Raw genomic sequence first — 27203 nt, 5'->3', positions numbered from 1 at the left:
CAGCCACATTTCCTGTGACCTTTATTTAAGAAGACAGAGGAAATGGAATCACGGCAGACACAAGAAGCCTAAATTCTAGTCTAATTATGCTTCAGCTAAGTCATTGTGACTCAGTGGGGTATATCCTATCTGCTTTTACTTACGTCACCACATGGCATAAAGATAGATGTTTTGATGTAGCGAACTCCTTGAAGGAGATGCTTTTTATTTTTTTTTAAAGATTTTATTTATTTGTTTGACAGATGGAGATTACAAGTAGGCAGAGAGGCAAGCAGAGAGAGAGAGGGAGGCAGACTCCCTGCTGAGGAGAGAGCCCGATGCGGGGCTCCATCCCAGGACCCCGGGATCATGACCTGAGCTGAAGGCAGCGGCTTTAACCCACTAAGCCACCCAGGCGCCCCAGGAGATGCTTTTTAAACAAGAGACCCACTGAGGGCTGTGACTGGCCCACTGAGGGGATTTCTAAAGTGAATTCCAATGGTGAGATTCAGGATTGTTCTTTCATAAGCTTTAGACTAAACCTTTGCTTCATACCTGCACATTTGAAACTCTGAGCAGTGAGTCCTCGCTCCAAAGACAAAGTTGTGAGAATGCTGAGGAAGCTGGTGGTCACAGACTGACGTTTGTTCTTCCTGAATTCGTGCCCACCCATCTGATCCTTGGGTTTGCTTCTCAGGGTGACTTGCAGGTTTTGCTCTGTACTCCTCGCCACATTGGCTGCTGTTTTCAGAGCCTCCATCCACTCCTCAGCCCTCTGCCGGGTCTCTGCGCGGAGGCGGAGCACATCTTGGGGGAAGATGACTTGAAAGCAAGAGTCACAGTCGTCCAGGTTGTCCACCTGGACAGCCAGACACACGTCCACATGGTAGCTTAGCAGGGGGTCCTCATCTAGCTTGCCAGGCTGGAAAGCCATAAGGTAGGTTCTGCTCAGCACGAAAGTAAATGCCTTCCAGTTGTTCTGGACAGTGAGCCTGTATAGCGTCCCTGACTTGATAATGTTTTCATATTGTTTGGGGCTATCCAAGACAGGGGATGGTGCGAGCAGCTCACTGGATTTCTTCTGTAAAGAGTGATTCTGTGTACAGTCAACGTGATGACCAAGTCCGGGTGAGTTGGCCAGCTCATCCTGCCGCCCCACGTAACCAGGCACGGCGGCGTGCACGACTTCCCAAAGCTTCTGCCCCCAGTCCAAAGCCTCCCATGGTGATTCTGCCTTTAACTGCAGCTGAGTGTTGTCATACAGAACGGTATCCACCAGCCTGGCCTCGAGGTTGCCCAAAACAGATATGCTCTGGAAGTGTGAAAGCTGGTAGGTGGCATAGAGGGCTTGATTGCCACTGCTGTCGAGGCTGTAGAAGTACAAGTTGTACGGGGAGAGCTCTGCGTAACAGCTTTGCCAGTAACTGTCATGGTCCTTCCTAATCTCCAGGTACCCCTTCTTCAGAATGTTTGGGAATGCCTGCTTGTGTTCTAGAAAGGGGAAAAAAAACACAAAAGAAGCAATGTGTATTAATTTATGAATATGAATGAACTCGATGAGATGAAAAGGCAGGTGCAAGAAACTAAAAAGAGATAGAAGGACATCTTCCTGTTTCAAAGCAAACACAGGAGAAGCAGTACAATTTCAAGATAGTACAACTGACAAGATGTAACTGGGGGGAAATTTCAGATCTAAAAAACTTCACAAAGGTGGAATTATGAGTGTAAGATTAAGTACAGAGGGGTTTGGTTCGAAATATCAGTGTGACATGCAGAGGTCTGTGTGGAAAACAGAAATACAGGAATAACTAGGATTATCCCCCATGGGCCCATGAAATAACTGTACTTCCCCAGGATTCCATGTTTTCTAGGAAACATTCTACAGAGCACGAAATATAAAAGAAAGAACATTTCGTCCTGTCACTTGACCTAACCCCTTGCTAATCTCCCCATCTTTCTCTGGGTTAGGAAAGCCAGGAAGGGTCAATGGAAAGGACAGAGTGACAGAGCAAGAAGCGCACCACTGATAAACTCCTGTTTCTCAGACACCCCATTAGTCCTCAAGGCCACTTCATGAGCCTTCTGTCTTACAACCACCTCCCCAGGCTTGACTCAACCGACTTGTTTTAGGTCTCTGCTTACCTAGCAGTTCTCTCTCACCTCTGAGCCTGGATGGGCTTACGCGGTTCCTGCTGCTTCCAGCGCTCCTTCCTACCACTTCCCCCAGCTACCACACACCTACCCTTCACTACTTAGCCATCCTCTTTCAGGAACAGAGTTTGTCCTGACTCCCCCAACCCCTCACCTACAAACACACAGCCCTGGGTCAGTAACAGGTATCCCTATAGTTCCTCTCTGATGGGTTCCTGTCAGGCTGTAGTATAATAGTGTATTTAAATATCTGAACAATTAAAATGAATTCTGAAGTTTTTAAAGAAGCCTGTCCTTCCCATTGGACTGTAAGCTCTGCTGAGGACAGAGGAGATGTTAGTCTTTCAAACTTATTATCATAGCACATAGTACAATGCCTGGTATACAGTAGGCTCTTAAAAAGTACTTGTTGAATGAGAATTATGGCTCCTAGCACAACACTCAGCATATAGTAGGTATAATTTCTTTCTCTTCCCCTGCTTCACAAGTTTATCTGGTTGTGCCATCTTTAATCAATACTTAGCTGCAATGTATGTAAGTTTAGTACTTTAACAGAAGGAGACTGTCATTTGGGAGTCATTTGGGACTTCCTGATAATTTTATCAGGCGTGAAAATGACATGCAAGAAGCAGCACCCTCCCTGATAGAGATTTCCATTTCTGAAATTTTCATTTCATTCTGTTTCTTTATTTCTTTACTAACACACATCAGAGGCAGTCATAAACTAATTGAGCCATTCCCTAAAGAAGACAAATCATACTCCCAAAGGGTATCATATCTGATCTTGGCTTTAGGGGGAAAAAAAAAAAGGTAACACAGATCTTGATCTTAAAATAGCAAACCAAATGAGAAAAGGAGAGAAATGAGGCAGAGAAAAGCCAATTTTACCTGCTTTACATCTCCAGTCCTGACATTCATTAGTATTTCTGTGATAACTCAAAAGCCATTAATTTCTTGCAACCTACACTAATCCCTTTGTAGAGAGATAATGGATGCCTATTCTCAGTTATCTATCTTTTCTGATAATGCAATAAGGGAGGCAGTGCTGTTAGAGACACTGCTGCTACCCCTCCCCCTCTCATTTCCATCAAGCGCTGATGGTAGTTCAATCTTTTCCATAATAAGACTCATAACCATGCATCCCTCTGTCCCCATCTGTCCTGTGACCCAATGGCTCAGCTACGCATCCCTAAGTAAAATAAAAACTACTTTTCTTGCTTTTAGCTAGGAATTTTTCTCTCCTTTTCTTTCCTCCCTGCGAGCTTTCTATAATAGCAAGCATGAATTAGAAATTCTGCTTTAATTGGGTCCAAGCCAGCAGCAAACCCGATTAAAAACTCATCTCTCTCTGGTTGTCCAAGCTAGGGTGGTAGCTGCCAGTTTGGGTGGACCAGGTTAGAAGTCCTGCCTGGGTGTCTCAAAAGTCCCCTCACCTCCTCAATGCAGAGTAAGGGTAGAGAATGTATTTTGTTTCCAGATTTTTTCCCCCACCTGGCTCAGCCCTCTCTAAAGAGGTACATTAAACTGAGACAGAAGAGACTGGCGCTGATCACAGGAAATGGCCCATATTTATAGGCTGCAGTTTGTAGCGTTAATTTCTTGAAAAAGAACAGTCAAGAAGAAAGCAAACAGGATCAAGGATAGAAAGCTATCCTCTAGGGTGCGTGTTCCTCCCTGGAGGGCCTAGTTATATCAGACCTTACTAATATTTCCTGTGTGAAGTACTGATGTCTTTGAAATGTGGAGGGCGGAAGAACGACCAGTTCTCTTTAGCCTCTAACAAATGCTACTTTCTGTTTCTATCTTAAGTTGATTTTTAATATTTGGCTACAGACAAATCACGAGGTATATATTTAAATCTAAGCTTTCATTAATTTATAGTTCAACTTTTATTTCATTTCAACTCATTTAATTAACATCCCACACATTACTGTAAATTGTTCAATTTCACAAATGAGTTATGCAAAATCTATAAATGATTCCAATGGAACCACTGACAAGGATTATCACTATTTCCTCAATTAATTCAAAAGCTGATCAAATGAAAAAGCTGATGAAAAGCTGATCAAAATGAAATCACTGTACCCAAAAATTTCATATTGAAACCATGAGTAATTCCTTGTGAAAAAGAGGAAAAGAAACCCGACCCACCCCTGAATTCATTTCCCCACTGAGTTCCACTTTGGCTGGTACGAAGACCGGTCCAGGTCCTCTGCTGTGAAAATCCCTTCTTCCTCCTCTCGCCGCCCTGCAGTACCAGCGCCGCAGTTTAAGGACGGCTGCTGTACTGCAGAGGAAGGAGGGCACTGTCCCCATCAGGCGCCTCATTCATCTGCCAGAGTTCCTCTTTTGCTATTATTTCCTCTACCTGTTCTCGGAAAAGTCTCCTTTCTCATGGCCACCACCTTAATCAAGGTTTGCTTGTTTGTTTTTTATTGTGGTGTAATGGACATATAACATTTTAGTTTCAGATGTACAATTCAGATGTAATGATCCAATATTTGCATATACTGTGAAATGATCACCACAGTATGTCTAGTTAACATCCGCCAGCATACATAACTACAAAACATTTTTTTCTTGTTATGAGAACTTTTAAGATGTATTCTCTTAGCAACTTTCAAATATGCAATACAGTACTAACTAGTGTTGCCATCCTGTAAAGTACATACCAATGACTTTTTATTTTATAACTAGATAGTTGTACCTTTAATGCAGGTCTTAAATGAGCTCCTTCCTCTAGTCCTCCTCCTTCCTGGCCATCTCACACACTGTTACCAGCGTCAGGCACAGCCCCTCCCACCGAGTAAAGTTCAAACTCCTTAGGACATTTTATTATGGAAAATTTCAAACATACTCCAAAGCACATAGAAGAGTAAAATAAACACCCAGGGACCTATCCTTCAGCTTTGGAAATCAAATTTCTGCTATTCTTGTTTCATGGGGTTTTTTTGGTTGTTTTGGCTTCAATATTTGAAAGCAGATTGCTAACACTTTACCATTTCTAGTGTAAATACTTCAGGGGGTATCTCTAATCTGACAGATAAAACTTGAATACACACACACACACACACACACACACACACCCTGCTTTCACACCCAACAACATGAATAATCCTCATCTAATCTACAGTCTATATATGATATTCCCAGATTGTCTAAAAAAGTTTCTTTATACAGATGGTTTGTTCAACTTAGGTTCACACATTGATTTGGCTAATACATCTTTTAAATCTCTTTAAATCTATAACAGTTCTCCTTCTTTTTTTTTTTTTTCATGCCACACATGTTTATTGAAGAAACGAGTTCCCTTGTCCTGTAGAACTTCTCACATTCTAGACTTGGCCGAGTGTATCCTCATGGTATCGTTCAAATGTTCCTCTGCTGCCCCTGTTTTCTGCCAACTGCTACTTAGATCTTGAAGTTCATTTAGACTTTTTTTTGGGGGGGCAAGAACATGTCACAGAAGGTTGTCCCACTTCTAGGGATAATAAGATTGATGAGGGGGTTCAGAAGATGTCAGTCTGACCCCTCCATTGTAATTTTCCCCAGTGACCTTTCCACACAACGCAGGTACTTTTCTCCACTCCCCCACATTCCAGCTAGGTGACCTGATGCTGTTTCCAGCACTCACCCCTCCCAACTTTGTGCATGTTCTCTCACTGATCTCCCTGTCTAGATCTCCCCTCACCTCTGCGTGGGTGCTTTCCTCACACGAGGGCAAGAACAAAATCTTACCTACTCTTTTTTTAAGATTTTATTTATATGTCAGAGAGACAGAGCACACTTGCACACAAGCAGAGGGAGCAGCAGGCAGAGGGACAGACAGGCTCTCCGCTAAGCAGGGAGCCCACGTGGGAGTCGATCCAGGATCCCGTGATCATGACCTGAGCCAAAGGCAGACGTTTAACCGACAGAGTCACTCAGGCGTCCCAATATCTTACTATTCTTGAAGACCTTCTTCATTCCCTCTAGTTGAAAACAACTGTCCTCCCCTGAACCCCCAAGGCTCTATGGCTACACTACTCTGATGACTCAGATTTCAGATACTATCTCACATTTATCACATAGGTATAAAATTATGTACCATAATTATTCAAAAGATCAGAAAGAAATGTAAAATGCAGCAACAAAAAGTTTCTGCCTCCATACTCCAGCAACCACAATCCTCCTGTCCAGACTATATATTATTTGATATGAAGCCCTCAGACAGGATATGTATACTAAGAGGTACATTATATTTACTTACATAATTATATAATTATTATATAATTATTAAATACTTACATACTTTCATTTTTATTACTTCATGCATTTTTCTCTTTTTAAAAACCAGCACATCCCAGATCACGATACATAAAAGAAACACTGAGGTAATCTAGTTTACCAAGAAAATCTGGACTGCCTGAGTCAGCACAATGAATGAAAGTCACAAGAATAGGGCAGCGAAGACTGGGAAATGATTACAATGAAAGACAAAGAGCAACATTTTAATGTTTTCAAAGAATTCAAAAGCCCAATGTGGTGCCAATATTCTAAAGCAAAGTTATCTAGGCAAATTTAAAGGACATGTTTAAATCCTTATTACAAGATTAATAAATGTAAAAGGAAGCCAAAGTGGAGAATGAAGGGAGAAGACCACACACTTCAGTGTAACACCGTCTAAGACAAGCCTGAAAGGACTGCCTTTCAAAGTCTGGCAGATATATTACATTTCTTCTGTGGTGGGAGGGGCTGGGGGCTCCTTTGGGTCTCCTGTAAGTAAGAGCACTAAGACCCTCATGAACACTCCACCCTCATGACCAGGCGCCTCCCAAAGGCCCATCTCCTGATATCATCAGTTTAGAAGACAGTTCAACATGTGAAGTTTGGAAGTGACATAAAATATTCAGACCATAGCACCAGTCAAACAGAAACTCATGGTGCTCAATTTCTATCACATCTTTAGTCCTGACTATTCATTCTTTTATTCACATAGTGGATCCCAAACACAACCCCCACAACAATTTTTCCATACTTCCTTTACTCTTCCCCAACACCGAATCCCACTGCCTCATTTTGTGCACTGCAGGGAGCTCCTTTGCACATACTATGCTAGGTTTCATGTCAGCGTTGCGCTGCTACCCGATGTCCTGCACAAGTGCTCCGGAGCACAGTGGCTAAGGCCAAAGGTGTTGGAGCCAACGAGCCTAAACTGAAATCATAATTCTGTACTTACTGGCTTGAGACCATGGGCAAATTACTTGACCTGAGTCTCAGTTCTGTCATCTTTAAGATGGGCTATCATAATAGTACTCTTGTGAGAAAGAAATGAGTAGCTCTTAGAACAATGCCTGATACATCGTGAGTATTCAACAGATGTTTCTTATTTTGGTCATCTGGTCTCAAAAGAATATTCTTGCCTCCTTGTTAAAGCCAACCCTTCCACCTCTATGCTGTGCCTAATTCCTTCCCCACCTCTTTAGAATCTCGTCCTCTGCAACATCTAAATACTTTCCCTCCACAAGTCTCTTTTCTTCCTGTCTTCCAATACCCTAAGGTTTGTTGTATCTATTTAAAAAGCATTCACTTGATCCTACCTCTTGTCCAGCTCAATCTGTCTCCTTCCTTCAGAGGCCAAATTCTCCCACTGCCTCCATGTCCTGTTCCACACAATCTGGATTCTGACTATTGCTGTGACCTCATCTCACATCATCTAGCATCCCTTCTCTCATTCCAGCCACATTCTTTTATGTTCTGTGAGCAAGCTGAGTGCACTCCACCCTCTGAACTCTGAGGTTGCTATATCCTCCATTTGGAACTTCTCTCTGCAGCCCCACTGACTTACACGCCTCCCAGTTTTTCCCCTCAAAGGTGCCATCCTCAGTGAGGCCATCCTTTACCACCTTCATTCAAGAGCCCCCTCTCTATCTTATACTTTGCTTTATTTCCTTCAAAGAACTCTCTCCTTCTCCTTGAGGGCAGGGACCTGGATGTCTCTCTCACCCCTGTATACTCTGTGGATGTCTCCATAAATATTTGTTGAATATATGTACAAAGGACTCTGCTAGAATCTGTGGACACCAAATGAATCAGAAACAGGTCCTGTCAACAGATCTATGGCCCAATTGAGCCCTTCTTTTTCTTTTTATTTTTTTAAGATTTTATTTATTTGACAGACAGAGATGACAAGCAAGCAGAGAGAGAGAGAAGCAGGCTCCCTGCTGAGCAGAGAACCCGATGCGGGGCTCGATCCCAGGACCCCGAGATCATGACCTGAGCCGAAGGCAGAGGCTTAACCCAATGAGCCACCCAGGCGCCCCAAGTCCTTCTTTTTCTTTTCACAAGTCCCACTTTCTCTTTGGCCCCAGCCACCCTAAGTTTGGACCTTATCACTTCACAGCATGAAACTAGCAGAGTCTTCTAATTGGTTTCAATTCCTTCCATTCTTTCCATCTATCAATCCATCCTATACTGGGTGGGGGGTAGGTAGGCTGAGGGGAATCAATAAATAGCATTCCTTCATTCACCCAAGTTTTAAACCAATTGAGATTGACAGACATTGTCAGACACATGGAGAACATCAGCCAGTTGGAGGATGCAGCTTAGGGATCCTCCTACCAATCTGACCCCTCGGACTCTAAGTTATAAGCAGTACTGATTACCACAGATTACCCCTCCTGGGGGACTGCCCATGAAAGGCTGATAGATGGAGAGGAGCAGGTCTGGAGGAACAGACCAGAACCAGTGCTTCCTGTGAGAGAGGCTGAGTTATACAGACCCAGTTCCTCTCCTAAACTTGCCTGTAAGTTGCTGTTCCCTGGGGATGGAGTGTGCAAAGGGAAGGAAAGAGGCCAGGAGTGTTAGTCTAACTGGTATCCCTTTACATAGACACAAAACTTACAGGAGAGGAGGTTCCCTGGTACCTACCCACACTACCCCTCCACCCTGTTGACTTACATACGTTTTATAAAATACCACTTTAATTTTGATTTTCAAGTAATTTTCAAGTGCCTCTTTGCTAAACATATCATACCAAGTCTGTCTGTTTGGCTTTGAAGGTCCTCCAGGACCTCAGACTACAACTCTCAAAAATGCAGCCATTTCCACGTTAGCCTCCAGGCCATTCCACACACATGCTATGTTCACCTCCATCTTGGTCTTGTGCTCAACCCTCTAAGCTCAGCCAAAGCATCCTTTCCTCAATGAAGACCTTTCTGACATGCTAGATTGTCTCTTTTCTTTATATTCCTAATAAACAAAACACAGTCTTTCGAGTCTTTGTGTTTCATGTTATAGTTTTCAACTGTATTTAAGCCCCAGAAACTAGGGGGGAAATTTTTAAATAGTTTTAGGTTTTTGTTCTCCTCATTAGAGGCACACAAGAGAAGTGACACAGCCAAAAAATACTGCAGGAACCAAAAAGGGGCTGTGTCTTGACATCTGAAATATGCTGCACAGGCCAACACAGCCACAGCTCATGGATACTTGTTAACAAACATTTACGGTAGAAATGAAGTAGACTCAAGTGATGTCTTTTCTGAGGGCTACTTTGGAGACCTTTCTTTACAGGTAAAGGAAACTATCCCATTTGCTCTCCCTTCATAATAAACCCACGGAAAAAGATATATTATTTGTGAAGACTCTTGTAGAAACAGACCTGTAACATATCTGGCTACATATTAGCTAGAGAGACATACCAACTTAGGGATCTTTTCCATCTAAGTTCTTTGCTATGGGCAACAGTGATAAGAGCATTAGTCCATACAGTCCTGGTCAATTTCACTTCTAAGTGTGAACCCCACTAGGAGATCACAGACCCAGCTTCTTAAATGCAGAGGCTTTCTGCCTTCTGTGACAAGGGTAATCCTTAGTCTTTAAGAATTTTGTGACCCAGAAAACAATTCCAAACCAACTTTCAAGCTATGCTCATTCAGTGCCATGGTGGGCTTTTACCGTGTTTCCCTAATCTATAGGAATTAAGTACAAAAGAGTCTCCCATATTAGGCCAGCAAATTTTAAGGTAAATGGCATTTCATTAGAGTATCTTTGGGTTACATTCTAGAATCATGGCAACTTAAGAGTCGGAAGGACTAGAAATCCAAGGTAGAACTTCTCAGTTGCTTACCTCATTAACTAGTCCCCCCACTGCTTTACCAGCAGAACCCTAATCTTGTTCAGGTATGGTGGAGATGTTCAGAGAAGATGTCCTCTCCCTTACTCCACGGAAAGAAGCAAGATTTGTTAAATCCAATCACAGAAATGCTATTTTCCTTTGCCAGGCTTTGCTTTAGGGGTAAGCATGTGACTCTAGCTACTGAGGGTGGTGTTATTGGAGGCCACTGGAAAAAAGACCCAGAAGAGGTGCTCTGGTTTTCTTTCCTGACTTTGGCTATTGATATGTAAGAAAATGGCTCTTGGGACTACTGTAGCTATTTGTACCAATGAAGATAAAGAAAACACATTACCAGTATACTGAGAAGCAGAGCAAAAAGATGGAAAGTACCTGGATCTTTGATGACCCTGGGACCTCCTACATCTCGACCTCTTAAGTGTTTTTTGCAAAGAGTGCCTGATATTCACTAAGTGCTCCACAGCTACCTATGAGATGGAAGAGAATGGAAGATGATAAATGGCCTTATTATTTATGCCACTTTTAGGTGGGTATGCTAGTTAACTGCTTCTGAAAATATTCTTAACTAACTTAACAGATTTAGAAAGAAATTCCAGGAAGCAAAATGACTTGGCCAAGATTATACCACAAAGAGTGCAAGTTGAGAGTAGAACTCTAACTTCCAAACCTGGAATCTAGATCATACCATGTTTATTTGTGGTGGAAAGAATGACCTAAACTTCCTCGGGCTTGAGAGACAGCATTATTGAGTGATTACGCGTGGCCTCTAATGTCAGGCCTGGCTCGGAATCCTGGCCCCACCACATACTACTGCATGGCCCTGGGTGAGGTCAACTTCCTTAAGACTCAGTTTCCTCATTTGTAAAATCAGAACAAGATCATCTATCATATTAAACTATTATGAATATTAAATAAGATAACACACACACGTAGCACAGGCCTGAGTGTCAAGTTAACTCTCATTTAATGATAGCTCTTACTGATAGTATTAACAAACTTCATTCAACTGAAGTTAAGGCAAGAGAAGCCATTTCTGTTTTGGAAAACAAACAGAACAAAACAGTACTGTCCTGTTGTTCTGAGCACCCAACACATAAAATTTAACCAGACACTTCACCTATGATCATACTTGGTACAAAACAAAGTTTTCTATGATAACAGTTTTTGGCATCAAAAAACCTCCAACCTAATGTGGGAGATGGATATACAAGCAATTACCTATCATTCACAGCAGAATTAAATGTGCTGTGAAAACACACAGTGAAAGAAAAAAAAAAGAATTTTAATTGAAAAAAATATAGAAAGGTCTCAGGGAGGACATGGCATTTGGATCAATCCTTGAAAGATAATAGTGGCAAGGAAGGTAATCTGGAAGAGAAGAAAACCTGAGCAAAGGCTCAGGAGCTTCAAAGGACACGGCACGTTCAAACATGGCACATAGGTGGGGTGAGAGAAGGTGCTAGTGATAAGGCTGGGAAGACGTCTGCATGCTTTATAAAATTTACACTTGATTTTGTAAAGAATGGGGAACCATTATTCATTTTTGAGAACAGAATAGTGTGAACAGATTTGTGTTTTAAGAAGGTAACTCCAGGGGCACCTGGGTGGCTCAGTGGGTTGGGCCTCTGCCTTCGGCTCAGGTCATGGTCCCGGGGTCCTGAGATCGGGCCCCGCATCGGACTCTCTGCTCAGCGGGGAGCCTGCTTCTCCCTCTCTCTCTCTGCCTGCCTCTCTGCCTACTTGTGATCTCTGTCTGTCAAATGAATAAATAAAATCTTAAAAAAAAAAAAAAAAAAAAAAGAAGGTAACTCCAGCAGTTTGTGAAATTAGTGACTACAGTTCTCTTTAGCCAAGAAAGATAAGCCATATTAACAGAGCAATCACAGAAATGTTAGAATTAGGGTATGGGCTGTCGATAAGGCATGTTGGGTTTCTAATAGCTGCCACAGGCCAACATTTAATAATGTAACCAGTGGAAACTATACACCATATGAAATCAACTTTCTGTGACCTATTTTAGCAACTTCTTTGTACCGACTAATCTTGTTGAAGGATGAATCATAAATTCAGCAAGAGACCATGTCCTGGTGACCTCACTTGTTCTAAGCCCACAGGAATATTCCCACCTCTACTGGCTCCAAGGCTTTTGAGAAACATCCTAATTGAAAAAGCAGTCATTTTAGTTTAAGTCCCAAACTTCGCTTTTTTTTTTTTTGAGTGAAAGATGGGGAAAAAGGGAATGGAAACAGAGTAACATAAAACTCAAGATTAAAAAAAAAAATCATACTGCCAGGGTCTTTCTAGCTCTAAAGAAAACCTCTGCTTGAGACCTTCTCCTAAAGTACTTAGAACAAGAAGATACAGGGATAGAAATGGTACCAGGTCACCAGAGAGTGAGACCAACTGACACAAAAACCCAGCTGACCACTGCCCTTGCCAAGCAGATGAAAATGTGAACACAGTCAGGGGGGAAAAGGAAGTCAAACTCTGGCAGTGTGTTGAGTTTCAGAGCTCCATAGTTAACGCAAAGGATCTCTTAAAAAAAAGATTTTAAAAATTGCAACCACAGCAGTTCATCCAAAAGTAGAGTTAGTTACAAGGCACACAGAAGTTCTTCTGTGTTAAATAATTTCGACCATATACATATTTCCATGATTTACCAATCTGACTATAGTTAATTAGCTCCTATACAACCATGGTCAGAGTCAGTTCAAATACATCTTAAAATGATATAATTTTAGATTTGGGAGGGTCTTAGAGACAATTTAACCTGCTTCTCTAGGTTTTTAATCAAAACCAACAGACAAGTGATTTTTCCAAACCTACACAGTGCGTCTTAACTGACTGTTCTTTCCACACACCCCTCACCTTCCTCTACCATGTGTATATGTTTATAGGTCTAAGTCTGTGTGTATGTGTGATCTATCTTTCATACTGATAACATATCTAGCATCCGCATGTTCATATGACTTTCTATGTTCGTACCTTAATTCATATTTACATTTGGATTATAATTCTAAGATGTTAGGACCCTGTCTTCCGATCTCATGGGAAATTTGCTGCCACCTATGGTGGCTGTATTATTATTCATTGAATAAGAACAGGATGATATCATATAAAGGGGAAAGGGTTAACTACAGATATTGATCTGAGAGTATGTCTGTACAGAACTAAGACTGGTGCTAGGACTAGCAATGATACATCCTGGTGGGAGAACTAGGACTGTCCCCCAAGCCTAGTTTCCTGTCATACCTTGCTACAGGCTGCCCAGGGCATGGCAGTAAGGAAAGGAGCTGACCATGAGGAAGCTTTGTGTCCACTACCTGTCCTGAGAATGTTTAGAAATAACTGCCTCTGATGTGAAGTGAAGGACATGCTAACTAACTAGACAGGGAACTCCTTCTACAAAGTACAGGTATATCAAATCATTCTAACATACACTTTAAATAATGTCTTCCAACTTTACAAATTATACTTCAATAAAGTTGGGGGGGCCGCCTCTGTTTCCATCTTGCCTTAGATCTCGTGCTTCCCAGTGATTTATGACCTGACCTTTTCAACATTACTATCCCTTGCTCAGATACTGCACAGTCTTAGCTGGGTTGGATTCAAGCCACAATCCATCAACCTGGTAGACCCACTGACCATAACCTTCATCTACTTAGCAGTGGCAATATTCCCTTGGAAGAAGCCTGTCCTGGGTCTGTCAGTGCCTGAGGCAATAAGATTTCTAGAATACATCCATCCATAGGCTTCTAAGTAAGACCGAAAAAGATAGCCAAAGATCAAACAAAACCCCAAAGTCGTCTTTCCATAGTTACAAATCCATGGGGTCACCTCACTTAAGCTCTTCTGTATAGTCAGTGTTCAAGGGTATGAAGGGAAAGTTACAGTCTTCCTTCCGTGGACTCGCTGGTCCCCTAAAGCACTGTGGCCAGTTCTGCAATGTCCATGTACTTCAGTGAATTTGTTAAATGCAAAAACGAGTCCTTGTTTAGCTAGGGCGCTTTGTCCTTCTTGGTCCTTCCTCGCTGGTGATCTCCTGAGGGATTAATTTTAGTTCTGTGATCATCATCCGGGTTTCTCTTCCACACCACTTCCCATCTTCTACATCCACAGGCCTGACTGCTAATAAGGCTTTCAAAGCAGAGGGTTCTGGAGACCGAGAACTACTGGCTTCCAATGTAAGGGTACAGCTCCAGCTTAGTGGTTAAGAGCATGGACTCTGGAGAGAGGCTGCCCACGATCAAATCAAGGATCCACCCCACACCAGCTATGGGACTCTAAGCACATTACCTAAGCTCTCTGTGCCTCACCATCTCTGTGTTTCACCACCCTCAAAATGGGGTCAGTAAAAATATCCATACTGCAGGAGCATTGTATGAATTAAATAAGCTGCTACTTGTAAGAAACTCAAAATTAGTCAGTGCCCACTGTTACTGCACCATTTTCTCCTCCTCCTACCAGAACTGGGCTCTCTCACTCCAAGGACAACACACTCGTGCTCAGGTGTTGGTTCTGAGAGTGACAAGTAGGCTCCTAGTCTGTTTGATATACTCTGCTCTCATATATCCCAAGCAAGAAGCTAGGGAAGAAATGATCTTCAAATCCAAAGCAATAATTTTCTTTAAAGAAACACTATCAGGGAACGAGGAAGAGTTGAGGAGTGATGCAAAATGACTTCAGAATTACTTCAAATGATTGCCAACTTCAGAAAGACGAAAGGGCAAAGCCCAATTATCACACCAGGCTTTGTGCTCACCAAGCAGCAGTCAGATTCTTCCACAAAAGGGAATCCTAACTGTCCCTAGGCAACCCAGGAGTCTGCGAGGTATCTGGATACTCCTCCAAGGCCAGAGCAACATTCTGCCAATGGGAGAGGCCCCTTTATAAGCCATATCTGTTTGATTTTCTCTTATCACAAGGATAGTGCAGGGCAGCCTTTGAGATGAAAGCAAATCTTCATTTTTCACTGCTGCTAAAGAGCTCCACAGAGGGGATGTGCAAGGTGTGAAATGTTAGATGATGGCACGAGGGTGGAGGGAAAAGAGGGTGGGGTTTTCTTCTAGAAAGACGCAAACTGCCTAAAGAAGTTATTGTTGTTAATCTATCAGCTTATCAGAATTACATTCATTGCACATTTTAAACAATTTTTTTGAGCAGAAACTATGTTCAGAGCACCATATTAGGTACTGAGGATAAAACAAGAAACAGTCCCTTTCTCAGTGATCGGTGGAAGACCGTAAACAGCTGATCACAAATCAGAGTGAGGGAGGGAATGAATGGCTTACTTCCCACTAACAAAGCCATTCATGAGAAAGCACACTTCAGGAAGGCCAATTTAAGAAATACTTACTGTGAGACCCTTTTATAAAAGAGAGTATGGCAGAGAAAAGTAGGAGTGATTGGTAGTGTCTCTTTGATTGTTATGGATGATTTTCAAATTTATTTATTTATTTATTTATTTTTAAGATTTTATTTACTTATTTGAGGAATGAGAGAGAGAGAGTATGCCTGAGTAGGGGGAGAAGCAGGGGGGGAGGGAGAAGCAGACCCCCGGCTGAGCAAGGAGTCTAATGCGGGGTTGATCCCAGGATCCAGAGATCACGACCTGAGCCAAAGGCTAACGCTTAACCGACTGAGCCACCCAGGCGCCCCGATGAGTTTAAAATTTAATTAACAATAGTAATATTATTAAATATTTAAGGTATCTAAAAGAAAACGCTCGGAGAAATGACGAGATGGTTTGTCACACCTCACAGAATTCATGTACATATGTATGTGCATGAAGCATGAGGGGAAAAAAGAAATGGAGGGCCCCACAGCACAGGGTCTGAACCAACCTCTCCCACCTTGTCCTACTAGCCTCCATGGGACCCCCTGCTCCCCCTGCACCTCTCCTCTCTTCACTCGGTTCCCACTGTACTCTTGACCCAGTGTCCTCGACCGCGAACCCCTTTCTGCATCTTCGTGTCTTTCATGGGCCAGCTGAAACTCCATAAACTCTCGTAAGCCTTTCCTAACCAACCCAGCACAGTATCTTCCTTCCTTCCTCCGTCCTCTCACAGTCACTGTCACTTGCTCATCGAAACAAGCTCCAACGGTAGGAAGTAAAACAAAAGCTCCCTCACAAATATTTCAGCTGATGTCTATTTCCTCTCACTCCTGGTACCTTCCTGAGTGTGTGTTAGTGTCTGGTCCCCTTGCCTTAAGTGAAAAGTTCTTTAAGTTAGGGATAGGATCTTTACACATTTTTAACCGCATCGCAGCACAAGGCTATGCCCCCTGTGTGATCAGATGAACATCTACTGATGTGAACAAGCACTGTCAAACTCTGCACAAAGGCAAATACTGCATGAATTATGAGCCCATGCAGATTCTAACATACAACGTTAGAAAGAGAGAGTTAACCATAGTCATCTTTTCACTCAGCACTTCTTATGAAGGCACCAAGAATGAGGCTTCAGGTAAAAGGTGAAAGCAAACTGAAGAGGGAGCTTATTAAGTAAGCAAACCCGGACAGGAACATTGAAGAGTACGCCACTCCTGAGGTAAAGGTAAGAGAGACAAAAGAACGTCAACCATCAGTCAACAGCATCAGAGATAAAAACATACCAGTATTGCCTTGAGCATCTTCGACCTTATTTGGTGAGGACGACAGAAAAGCGGGCCTGGCGAAATGAGGGCCCCGGAGACATGGTGGCTGCTGCTCCAGAGGCATGGTTTGGAGGACTAGCCTCCAGTCCACCTGGGTGACATCTGACCTTGACCGAGCATGACCCGGCTTAAAAGTAGAGGTCTCATCCAGTAAGTCATTGACGGAACGAGGCCTGTCCCTCCGACGCTGACACACATTGAAAAAGTTAAAGGTCGATGCTTCCTTTTGTTCCATCCAGGAAAGATTATCTGGGGCTGTCCCTTTCTGAACCATAAACTGTTCTTTGGCAGGGAAGACATTCTGAGCTTTGGTTCCTAAGAGCCTGCTCTTACAGTGGTCCCAAAGCAGGCCCCCCTTGCCCAAGGACGCAACATGTCTGATAGCACCATTGTCCGTTATGTTAGTGAGTACCTCGTGCCCCACCAATTCAGGGACTTCCTGAATCCCATAAACCTCGGCTTGCTGCACAGCCTTTTCTAGCTTACTGTCAAAAGTACTAAAGAAATCTTCAGTAACTTCCAAGGCTGGGCTGATATCATCCACTTCCAAAGCTTCCATGTTGCAGGCTTCACGAAGCCTAAGGCTCCTCCACTGGTTCAGGAAAGGGCTTCATGAACACTCATTCACCCAACAAAGAGAGCTGTGCTTCAGCAATAGAGTTCCAAAACAACTGAAAGAAACCTTCATTTGACTGCCTAGAGCAGGCGGAGCACAAGTATAGTCGATGTTTTTTCAGTCATTAAAAGCATTTGCTAGCAGCTAATGGCCATTAGCAGAAGTACAGGAAGACAAATGCTCCTTCAAGATTATTCTTCATTGAGATCTCCGTAAAGATAACAGGAAGTGCTTGTCAAAGCAATGCCATGCAATCCTTGATTTCCTGGAAGAAAAGAAATAGCACAACATTGACACATGGTTCACTGTATTCTATGGTACACGAAACTGCCCAGCAATTTCCCCATCTTTACATCTCTTCAATGGCAGACATGCCCAGAGGTGGGCAACACCTAAACAGAAGCTCCATTGTCAAGAGTACACATCACTACCCGCTTTGTGTTAGAACCTACACAGAGCAGGGTAGAACACTTGATAAAGGGAATTAAGGTCAACAGCTTTTACTCATACAGAAAAGCCTTTGAGAGCAGTTGTGAAAAGATTGTCCTGGCAAGTCTCTGTGATATGCTGACCTAAAATGTAAGCAAAGAGACTAAGAATTCTGTGTCTGGGCCTACACCATACTCAGTCTAAAAGTCACAAATATATGAGTTCTTTCACAAACTTTGAAAGTGCTGATCATTTGTCAGGCTAAAAAGCACAAGGGGGAAGTACCCAGGGAGGCTCTGCCCTTTTATTAAACCCTAATGCTACTGTGTTTGTGTTTCCCAGGCTTGGATTATGTAATACCTAATGAATGCCTCTGGACTTCAGAATTCCTCCAGTCAGCTTGAAAGAAAGGCTTCAGGCTCCAAACTCCCAGATGTTTTGAGGATTGGTCTAGGAGTACAGGTTGAGCCTCAAGGTTGGGCAGAAAATAGCCTTCATGAGCACTAACTCGTTATCTCTGGGAAAGATGAGATCTCCAAGCTCAAGCTTAATTAGCACAGACCTTGACAGTGATGCTGTCCAATATGGTAGGCACTGGCCATATACAACTATTTGAATTTATAATAAAAATAAAATGAAGTTTCTCAGTCACACTATTACAATCCATGTGCTCAACAGTCACATACAACTTTGTGTTTGCACCCCAAAAATGAACAAACAAAACAACTATGCAAGGGGCTTTTTTGCCCTTAACTACTTACAAGTAGGTAAAATTAGGCAGTTAGCAACAGCTCTGCATGTTCCTGCGAAGGTTCACAGATGTGCTTTTTTCTGTTTAAAACTGCATGATCTTATGGTTCATTAAAATCATTTTTAGCACTTAGGTCATTAACCATTACATTTAAATCAACAGTACCAATCTACATTGCTTAATATATGTAAATTAAACTAGTATATATAGCCCTTCGTTTTAAAATGTGTCAACAGGTTTGCAGTTTACAGGAACTCTGTGGTTAACCTCTTGTGAAGTGATAATGACTATGAACTTGTCTACATTTTATATTTTGATACTTATTATGTTAGCCCTTATGCAATAGGCATTGATTGACTTTTAGAGATAAACAGTTATAATAGTTGCAAACAGGGTTTCTTTTCCTGTGTTTACAGTTAAGCCCTGAGCCTCTTGAATTGTGCAATAGGGTTTTACTACTTCTGTAATTTTGAAACATAGGATTTTTAGTTTCATCTTCTATATCAGAGGCTATGAAAAAGAAATACATAATAAATCATAAAATTTTCTTTCTTTACCAAAATTTCAAATAAACATAATAAAGTATAAGCAAGGATAATAATAATAATGATGATGATAATGGACTCAAAATGGAGTCACTTGTGCAAAGCCCCACATCAGCAAATCTAGATTATACCTAATCTCAGCCTCAGTACTATTAGCCTTTTGTGGGAATGTGACCTTTCACCAGTAAATCTAGAATTACCTGATCAGCACTAGTGAGGTAATCTGATTCATAGATCCCTGCCCTTCCCCCAAAGAAAGGTGACGTGCTTCCACCCCTCTTGCCTATAAAAGAGTTCATTTTGTAGCGCCTTCTATTTACTAGATGGGATGTCACCTGATTCGTAAATTGTTGAATGCAGCCAAACTGATCTTCAAGTTTAATCACTCAAATTTGTTTTTTTAAGATTTATTTATTTATTTATTTATTTGACAGACAGAGATCACAAGTAGGCAGAGAGAGAGGAGGAAGCAGGCTCCCTGCTGAGCAGCAAGCCTGATGTGGGGCTTGATCCCAGGACACTGGGATCATGACCCGAGCTGAAGGCAGAGGCTCTAACCCACTGAGTCACCCAGGCACCCCATCAAATTTTGTTTTTTTTAACGTAAGTTTCCCATTTTATAGAAGAGGCACCAAGGTGCAGAGCAGTTAGTTATTCATCTAAGACTGTATCACTCATATTCCTTTCCTTACCCCGTGCTTAAAATTCAGTCTGTAATCATAATAGAGAGAGTACATGCTTCAAAGTGATTTTTTTCTTATTTTAAATCAAAATGTCTCGAAATCTACTCTTTGTGCTCTCATAGTCTGGTTAGAAGCATATAACCACTGACGGCCATCGCTGCTAGCTTGCGGGACACTGTTACCCCACACATCCTAAACCAGTTACTGTTAGACAAGGAAGGGAACTCTGAAGTCATCCCTCCAACTCCAACCTTTCACAGAAGGGGACATTGAGGCCAAGGGATTATGAGATCACATGATCACTTTTGTATGGATTAGGAAAGTCTTCAAAAGAAGGTGCCCTTTGGGGGCACCTGGATGGCTCAGTTGGTTAAGCAACTGCCTCGGCCTAGGTCATGATCCTGGAGTCTCAGGATCAAGTCCTTCTTCTTCTTCTTCCTCTGACCTCTTCCCTCTCATGCCTTCTCTCTCCCACTCTTTTGCTCTCTCTCTCTCTCTCTCAAATAAACAAATAAAACCTTATTTAAAAAAAAAAAAGTGCCCTTTGAGTTGAGTCTAAGTCATTCCTCCACCTGATGGCCCAGTGCACAGGGTGTGCTGCTGGTCCTTCCTTTGCAGGTGGAGGTGCAGACTGGTTACCAGGGACAGGATTCCCCAAGAGGAGCGCAGCAGAAAGCCCTCAGAGGGACTCGAGGAGAAGCCATTTGTGCAGACACCTGGCTCACCGTGCCCCTCATACACCGCAGGATGGCCGGGATCTGTGACATAACAGCTCTACTTCAAAGGGATTGGGACCTGGGTCTCCAGCAGAGGTGGGGAAGTATGGGAAATGGGTCAATATTTTGTTTATTTTGGCTATAATACTCTTCAATTTGTGAAGTTAATACTCTCCCTTATAATGGGTCAGGAAAATATTATCAGCGGGGTTGGGTGGGGGGACACCTAGGCTTGTGATGTCTGACACCACACTGGATGATTTTATGCAGCTTTTTAATGGAACCCACCTTCCCTTCCTTGAAGCAACTAACAGCTGGACTTGGCTGGAGCTTATTCTCTGCCGCTCCCTCCTCGGATGAAGGAAATCTTGCCCTTTGGGTACCATGGCCCAGACCGCTGGAATCAGGGGCGGACTCACAGCTGCTGAGCAACAGTGTTGGGGTTCAGACCCGGTTAGTGCACAGCTCGGGTTGGCCACTCCTTTTCATGCGGAGCCCAGATCAGAACTGGGCAGAGCCTTGGTCCTGTCTTGGCCAGGCCTCTCCTGGGCTCTGTGGGCTCAGTGTCCATCTCACCCCCTTTGTGAGGCCGTCCTGCACTCCCCAGCCCTGGGTGCATTCCGCATGGGAGAGCGGGCCTCCACCCCAGTCAGTGCATGCTCTGAGACAGGCTCGATGGGGAAGGGTGGCCGCTGCTGGGCATATGAGCTGATCTGAAAGTTTGGGGTGCTCCGGTGATGTCTCTGGAAGGGGGTTTGGGGCTTGGAGGTGTTGGGGGCACTGCAGGGTAAAGAGGGAGCAAGAACCAAGGAGAAGGGTTTTAAAGTGAGCAGAGACTGCAAGCAGGGAACCTGAGGCGCGGGTGTGTGGTGGCCCTGATGGGTGGGGGTGGTTTCGGCTGTGCTGTGGCCCCCAGAAGCCCTCAGCTGTATCTGGAGACCATCTGACAGGGGTGGAGGGGGCTGGGGAAGAACTACTCTGAGGGGGCAGGCAGGGAGGAGGACTTCCTGTTTTACCCCACCCTGAGCTGGCAGCACTGGAGGGTCATGGCCATGGCCTGGCACCGGCTCTTGGGAGTTAGTGGTTAGTGGCCGACTGAGTCCTAATTCCCTCTCTGAGCTGCAGGACTAAACCTTATGTGCTGGGCTTCAGGAGCCTTGGAGTGACCTAGAGGCCCTGTATAAGGCCCCAGTTCCTTCACAATTTCCTGAGGTAGAAAGCCAGAACAGTCTGGAGGGGCTGTTCCTCAGAGCTGTGTAACATGAGGCCAGTGTCTTCTGGAGCCTGTTGGCTTTTCTGTGAAAGAGAATGATGCTAGACGCCTGGGCAGTGACAGCCACACTCTTCTGAGGGACCATTACTCCTGGTTCTCAGATGAGGGTGAGTGGCGAGCCAAGGCCATACTGGCAGGCCAGGTCCTGAGTTGAGTCTAAGAAATTTAGAAGGTATGCGCCTGAAAGGCTAGAAACAAATTAGAAAGAGTAAGTTACTTTTATTAGCAAGGAATTTTCAAGTTTATTATATGACTTTCCATAGGCGATGTGGTGAGCAATATAGTGGAAACGTCTGAGCTCCAGGGTTAGTTCTGGGTTCAACTCCCAATTGTCTCATATGAGCTACGTGATTTGGGGCAAGATTTCCCTGACCCACACCCACTCCGTTCCAAATCCTTCTCTAGGCTAAGCAGTATGTCCCATTATAGGAATTTTAATTTTCACTATTTAGTGCTTTCCATTGCCTCTGTTTGGACCTTATGCAGCTATTCCCCCTCCTTTCTGATAGAAAGATGCATTTAACCTTCTAATCATACCTTAAAAACTTCTCCTCTTTTCCATGCAACCCAGCCTTTTCCTGACACTCTTCCTTGTCTTCATCCACTCAGTCACACGGGCCTTTCAGTTCTTCCGAGGGACTCTGAGGTTTGCCTTTTTGACTTCCAGTCCTGTCCTCAAGGCTGTTCTCCTTGCTGGAGGGGTTACCCTCCCTCTCTCTCTTTTATATATCTAATGCCAAATTATCCTTGGACCTAACATCAAGTGACAGAGTTGTATTCTCTAAAGATGGCCACAACAAATTCTATGCCACATGCTTTTCTAGAATGAGATCTTGTTATTCCTCCGTCCAGAACTGACTTTATTTTTCCACTCCCTTGAATCTGGGCAGGATTTGTGATATTTTGTTCAATAGAGTGTGGCAGAAATGATGCTGTGCCCATTTGAGGTACAGCCCTTACCTGGCCTGGCAGCTTCCTCTTCCTGTCTCTGGGAGCTCTAAGCTGTTATCTAGGAAGTAAGGCTGTCTGCTAGAAAGAGAGGTCACACTGCAGCAGGGAGGCATCAGGCATGTGTGTGGAGAAGCCGTCTTGGAAGAAAGCCCAGTCAAGATTGCAGAGGATTCCAGCCCCAGTCAGTATCTAACTGCAACTCATAGGAGATCCCAACAGAGAACTGTCCCAATGAGCCTAGGTAGCCCAGAAAGGTGAGAGGCAATAAACTGTTTTCAGACACTAAGTTTGGGAGTATTTTGTCACACAGCAACCAATAATCAGGACTTGTTTCTTCCTCAGGGACACTATCTGGTTAAATGTCCTTATTTAAGTTTCCATGGCACTTGCATATCTGTAAGTTGCACACTTCACACTTGTAATTACCAGTTCCAAAGTCAATAGCCCCTCTTAGGCAACAACTGTGTCTATTTTGCTCACCCTTGGACCTCCAGAACATAGATGCAATTTAGTAAGTATTTTTTAAGTAAGTTAATGAATTATTTTTGAGTGGCTATCTTTAGGATCATTAACGTTGTTTTCTTCTCTTTTTCCTTTTTTGCCATTACCTCTGACTTACCCCAAGGCTGTTTCTAGCAATAAATAGTAAGGATAGTTGCTGCTTTAACAGTTAAAAAAAAAAAAAAAAAAAAATACTCTTTAGTGTAATAAATGAATTGACAGACCAGTGAAAGAGGTCCAGCTCTTTGCCTGTATTTGCATAATACAAATTAAATAGCTAAAAAGAGTTATTGAAAGTTACAGTGATTTATTCATTCCATAAATATTTACTGAAGCAGATACTGAGTTCTAAGCACAGGTGATACTACAGTGAACAGAACAGACAGAAATCCTGCTCTCGTGGAAGTTACATTACTAGAGTAGTGAACTCTTACTGTATGCCAGGCACAGCTCGAACTGCTTTCACTGCCTTACCCTCGGGAGGCAGGTGTTGCTGCGAAGGCCTCCTGAGAAGGAGGCGCACTCCCCCATTCCCTGATCTATCTGATCTGTCCCAGCCCTCCTCTCTGACGTCTTTCCTGAGGACTCAGTCCTTTCAGGTCTCTCATTTCCCTGAACGTCTAACCCATCACTGAACAAGTCAACTTTGTAAACCACCTTTTCCCCCTCCATTAAGCTAGGAGCTTCGGAAGGGCCCCACCTCTACACCTGTGTCCCTGTTCCCACAAGACCAGAAAATCTGCCTGCCTCTTGCCTTCCTCCTTCTAATGCAGCCTCCACATCATTTCTCTTAATCCTTCAGAGTCTCCCCAGGAGAACAAGAGTCAGCAAATATTTTCTGTAAGGAGTAAATAGCTTTGGCTTTAGGTGCCATACAGTTAGGTTTGCTACTCCTCACCTCTACGGCTGTTGTGTGCAGAAGGCAGCCATAGACAAAATGGAAATGAATGGGCTTGTCTGTGTCTGATAAAATTTTACTGACAAAACAGGCTGATAAACAGACTGTGGCATTTAGCTGTGCAATAAAACAGTATTCAGCCTTTAAAAAGCAAGGGAATGGGACCCCTGCGTGGCTCAGCGGGCTTTTGGCTCGCGTCTTGATCTGCTTTTGGCTCACGTCTTCATCCCAGGGCCCTGGGATCGAGTCACACATCGGTCTCCTTGCTATGCAGGGAGTCTGCAGGTGGTGTTTAAGGGGTATAGATATTCAGATTTGCAAGACAAAAAAGTTCTGGAGATCTGTTTCACAGAAATGTGAATACGCTTAACACGACTCACAGAAAAAATGGCTAAGATAATAAGCTATCTATGTGTTTTTTACCACAACTTAAAACAACAACAGCAACAACAACAAGCAGAGAGTCCGATTTTCTTGTGGGCAGTAGTCTCCTCTCAAAGATCTAGTCCAGAAAGGAAGGAACTACAGCTCCACCAATTACCAGCAAGGGGACTCCAGCAAGTTATTTCCCTTTTTATTTTCCATTTTCTCATTTGCAAAATCAGCAAACCCATAATACTTCTCTCTCAAGAGAGTTGAGAGAACTACATAAGACAATGGCATGGTTCCTGGCACACAGTACATGACTAACCGTGGCCTAAAAGCCACCTCTATCTGCTCCACCATCCCTCCTCCACGAGCTCATACTCTCCCTACTCCCAAGCCTCCCTCCCATCTGGCCAACCTGTAGGCATGTTCTCACCTCAGGGTCTTTGCATCAGCTATTGCCTCAGAACCAACATGGCCAACTTTCTCCTGAAGTGATTGCTCATGTCACCTTTTCAATGCAGCCTACTTTGACCATACTATTTAAAATTGTAACATACATCTCCACCCTGGACTTCTGATTCCCTTTACTCTGCCTTTTTAAAACAAACTTATAATTTTTAAAGTTTTATATTTACAAAATTATTGCAATGATAGTACAGTGAGTACCAACAAACCCTGCAGCCAGTTTTTTACCATGTGACATTTTACATTAGTATGGCACATTTGTCACAATTAATGAACCAGAATTGATACATTATTATTAACTAAAAGTCATATGTTATTGGGATTTCCTTAATTTTTTCTAATATCCTTTTTCTGTTCCAGGATTCTAACCAGGACACCTCATGAATTTAGTCATCCTATCTCCTTAACCTCCTCCTGGCTGTGAGTTTCTCAGACTACTTGTTTTTGATGACCTTGACAATTTTGAGGAATACTGACCAGGTATTTATAGATTGTCCCTCAACTGGCATTTGTTTGATGTTTTTCTCACGATTAGACTGGTGCTGTATGTTTTGGGGGAAAAAAACCCCACAGAGGCGAAGTGCCATTCTCATCAGGTCATATCAATAGTAGATACTATCAACATGACCTGTCACTGTTTATGTTAACCTCGATCACCTGGCTTGACCCTTTCTTCTTATGCAATTACCATCTTCTAAAGTGCCATTTAATTTACTTATTTATTTAATGTTTAGTGTTTCTACCTAATAAAATACAAGCTACTCAAGGGCAGGAATTTACGTTCACTTTGCTCAATAAGGTATCCCAAGTGCACAGAATAGTGTCTGACATGCTAAAAAAAAAAGGCACTAACTATTCATGTGTTGAGTAAATGCACTGTTCTTCTTCTGCATCACATTCACGCCCTTCCGTGACCCATCCACCTCTCCCATCTGTAGATGCTAACCAATACTCGTCTTGCTGTTTTATTCCTCCATGTTTTGCTCCAAGTTGGGGAGGCCTTCCCAATTGCTCAGGCTCTCTCTTAGCACCCTGGGTTTGCCACGCTGCACTGAAATGATCGACAATCTCTATCCCGCGTATCCCACTCTACGCTCTAAGCGACTAGACACCAGGCAGAGTGCCTTACTTAACCTCTTTTATGATCTTTGTGTCTTCATCCTTTGGGGCTCCATTTTTCAACAACCTCATTCTTTTTAGAACCTCATCTTCTCCCTAGGATAGATATGCCTCAAATTCATGACAGTACAAGGATGTAACGCCAAGTTTAGTCTCTACAAGCAAACACCTCTTCCTAGCTCGCCTCATTTGGTTTTGAAATTAATTAGAAATAACAACAGCATATTCAGACAGGTCAAAATATGAAGATTATGTTCCTTTGACAAAGTGAACTAAATAAAATGAGTGTGTGTGTGCAGTGTGGTTTGCCTCAGCACAAAGCCGGAAATTAGGAGCTAATTAGAACTGTGTTCTAAATCTGGCTCAACCACACACACACGTGCTGGGTGGCCTCTGGCAAACCATTTAACCTCCGGGCTCTTTACTCAGCTACCTGTATCCAATAAAGTTGCTAACATCAAACTGCTACGCCCGTGGATCACTCACTAGGTAGCTGTTCCAACATGCCTTTAAAAAATGTAAACTACTCTATAATTACTGAGCGCTCCACTGGACCTCACCCATTCAACAACCACATGCTCCTAGACTAGACCTTCAAAGTTATGTCAGCCCAACAAAGGCAAAGTCAGCAACGAACAACTTATAATACACTACTTTTCAGCCAAACTCAATGATCTACAGATATCTTATTTTTAAATAAAATACCCTTTCTCTAAAAAGGGCTATTTCTCCTATTTAATGGATTGACAAACTGAGGTCCGTTTGCCAGGGCGGTAATAAAAGCTCAACCCAAGGAATCCCCGGCATGCATCACAATGTAACAGGATGGAGAATCAGTGTATTGCTATCTTTAACAAGGAACTCTGTTGTTTACATGCTCATTAGGCCAGGCTAACTAACAGGATGACTACGGCAATCCTCCCACATTGAGACAGAAAAGCAGATGTAAGCAATAATACCCGTCCAACCCACACAAAGGTGCCATGT

The 27203-nt window shown here is 43.1% G+C and overlaps 1 protein-coding gene across 4 annotated transcripts in view; it reads right to left on the bottom strand.

Annotated features, from left to right (window-relative positions):
• Positions 1 to 27203, bottom strand: part of PLEKHM3 (pleckstrin homology domain containing M3) — a 184135-nt gene that overhangs the window by 142240 nt on the left and 14692 nt on the right. For 3 of the 4 annotated variants that reach the window (XM_059168227.1, XM_059168229.1, XM_059168230.1), the window contains exons 2-3: positions 16859 to 17781; positions 535 to 1470 (exon numbers count right to left, since the gene is read on the bottom strand). In XM_059168227.1, the coding sequence (XP_059024210.1) occupies positions 535 to 1470; positions 16859 to 17459 (1537 nt within the window). In that variant the 5' untranslated portion in view covers positions 17460 to 17781. Of the gene's footprint in view, positions 1 to 534; positions 1471 to 16858; positions 17782 to 20928; positions 22102 to 27203 lie in introns of all 4 variants that reach the window. The other variant, XM_059168228.1, reaches the window with a different exon arrangement.

Source organism: Mustela lutreola, chromosome 3 (assembly GCF_030435805.1).
Source record: "Mustela lutreola isolate mMusLut2 chromosome 3, mMusLut2.pri, whole genome shotgun sequence".
Lineage (NCBI taxonomy): Eukaryota > Metazoa > Chordata > Mammalia > Carnivora > Mustelidae > Mustela > Mustela lutreola.
Note: the sequence above shows the minus strand (reverse complement) of the source record. Positions and strands in the feature narration are given on the sequence as shown.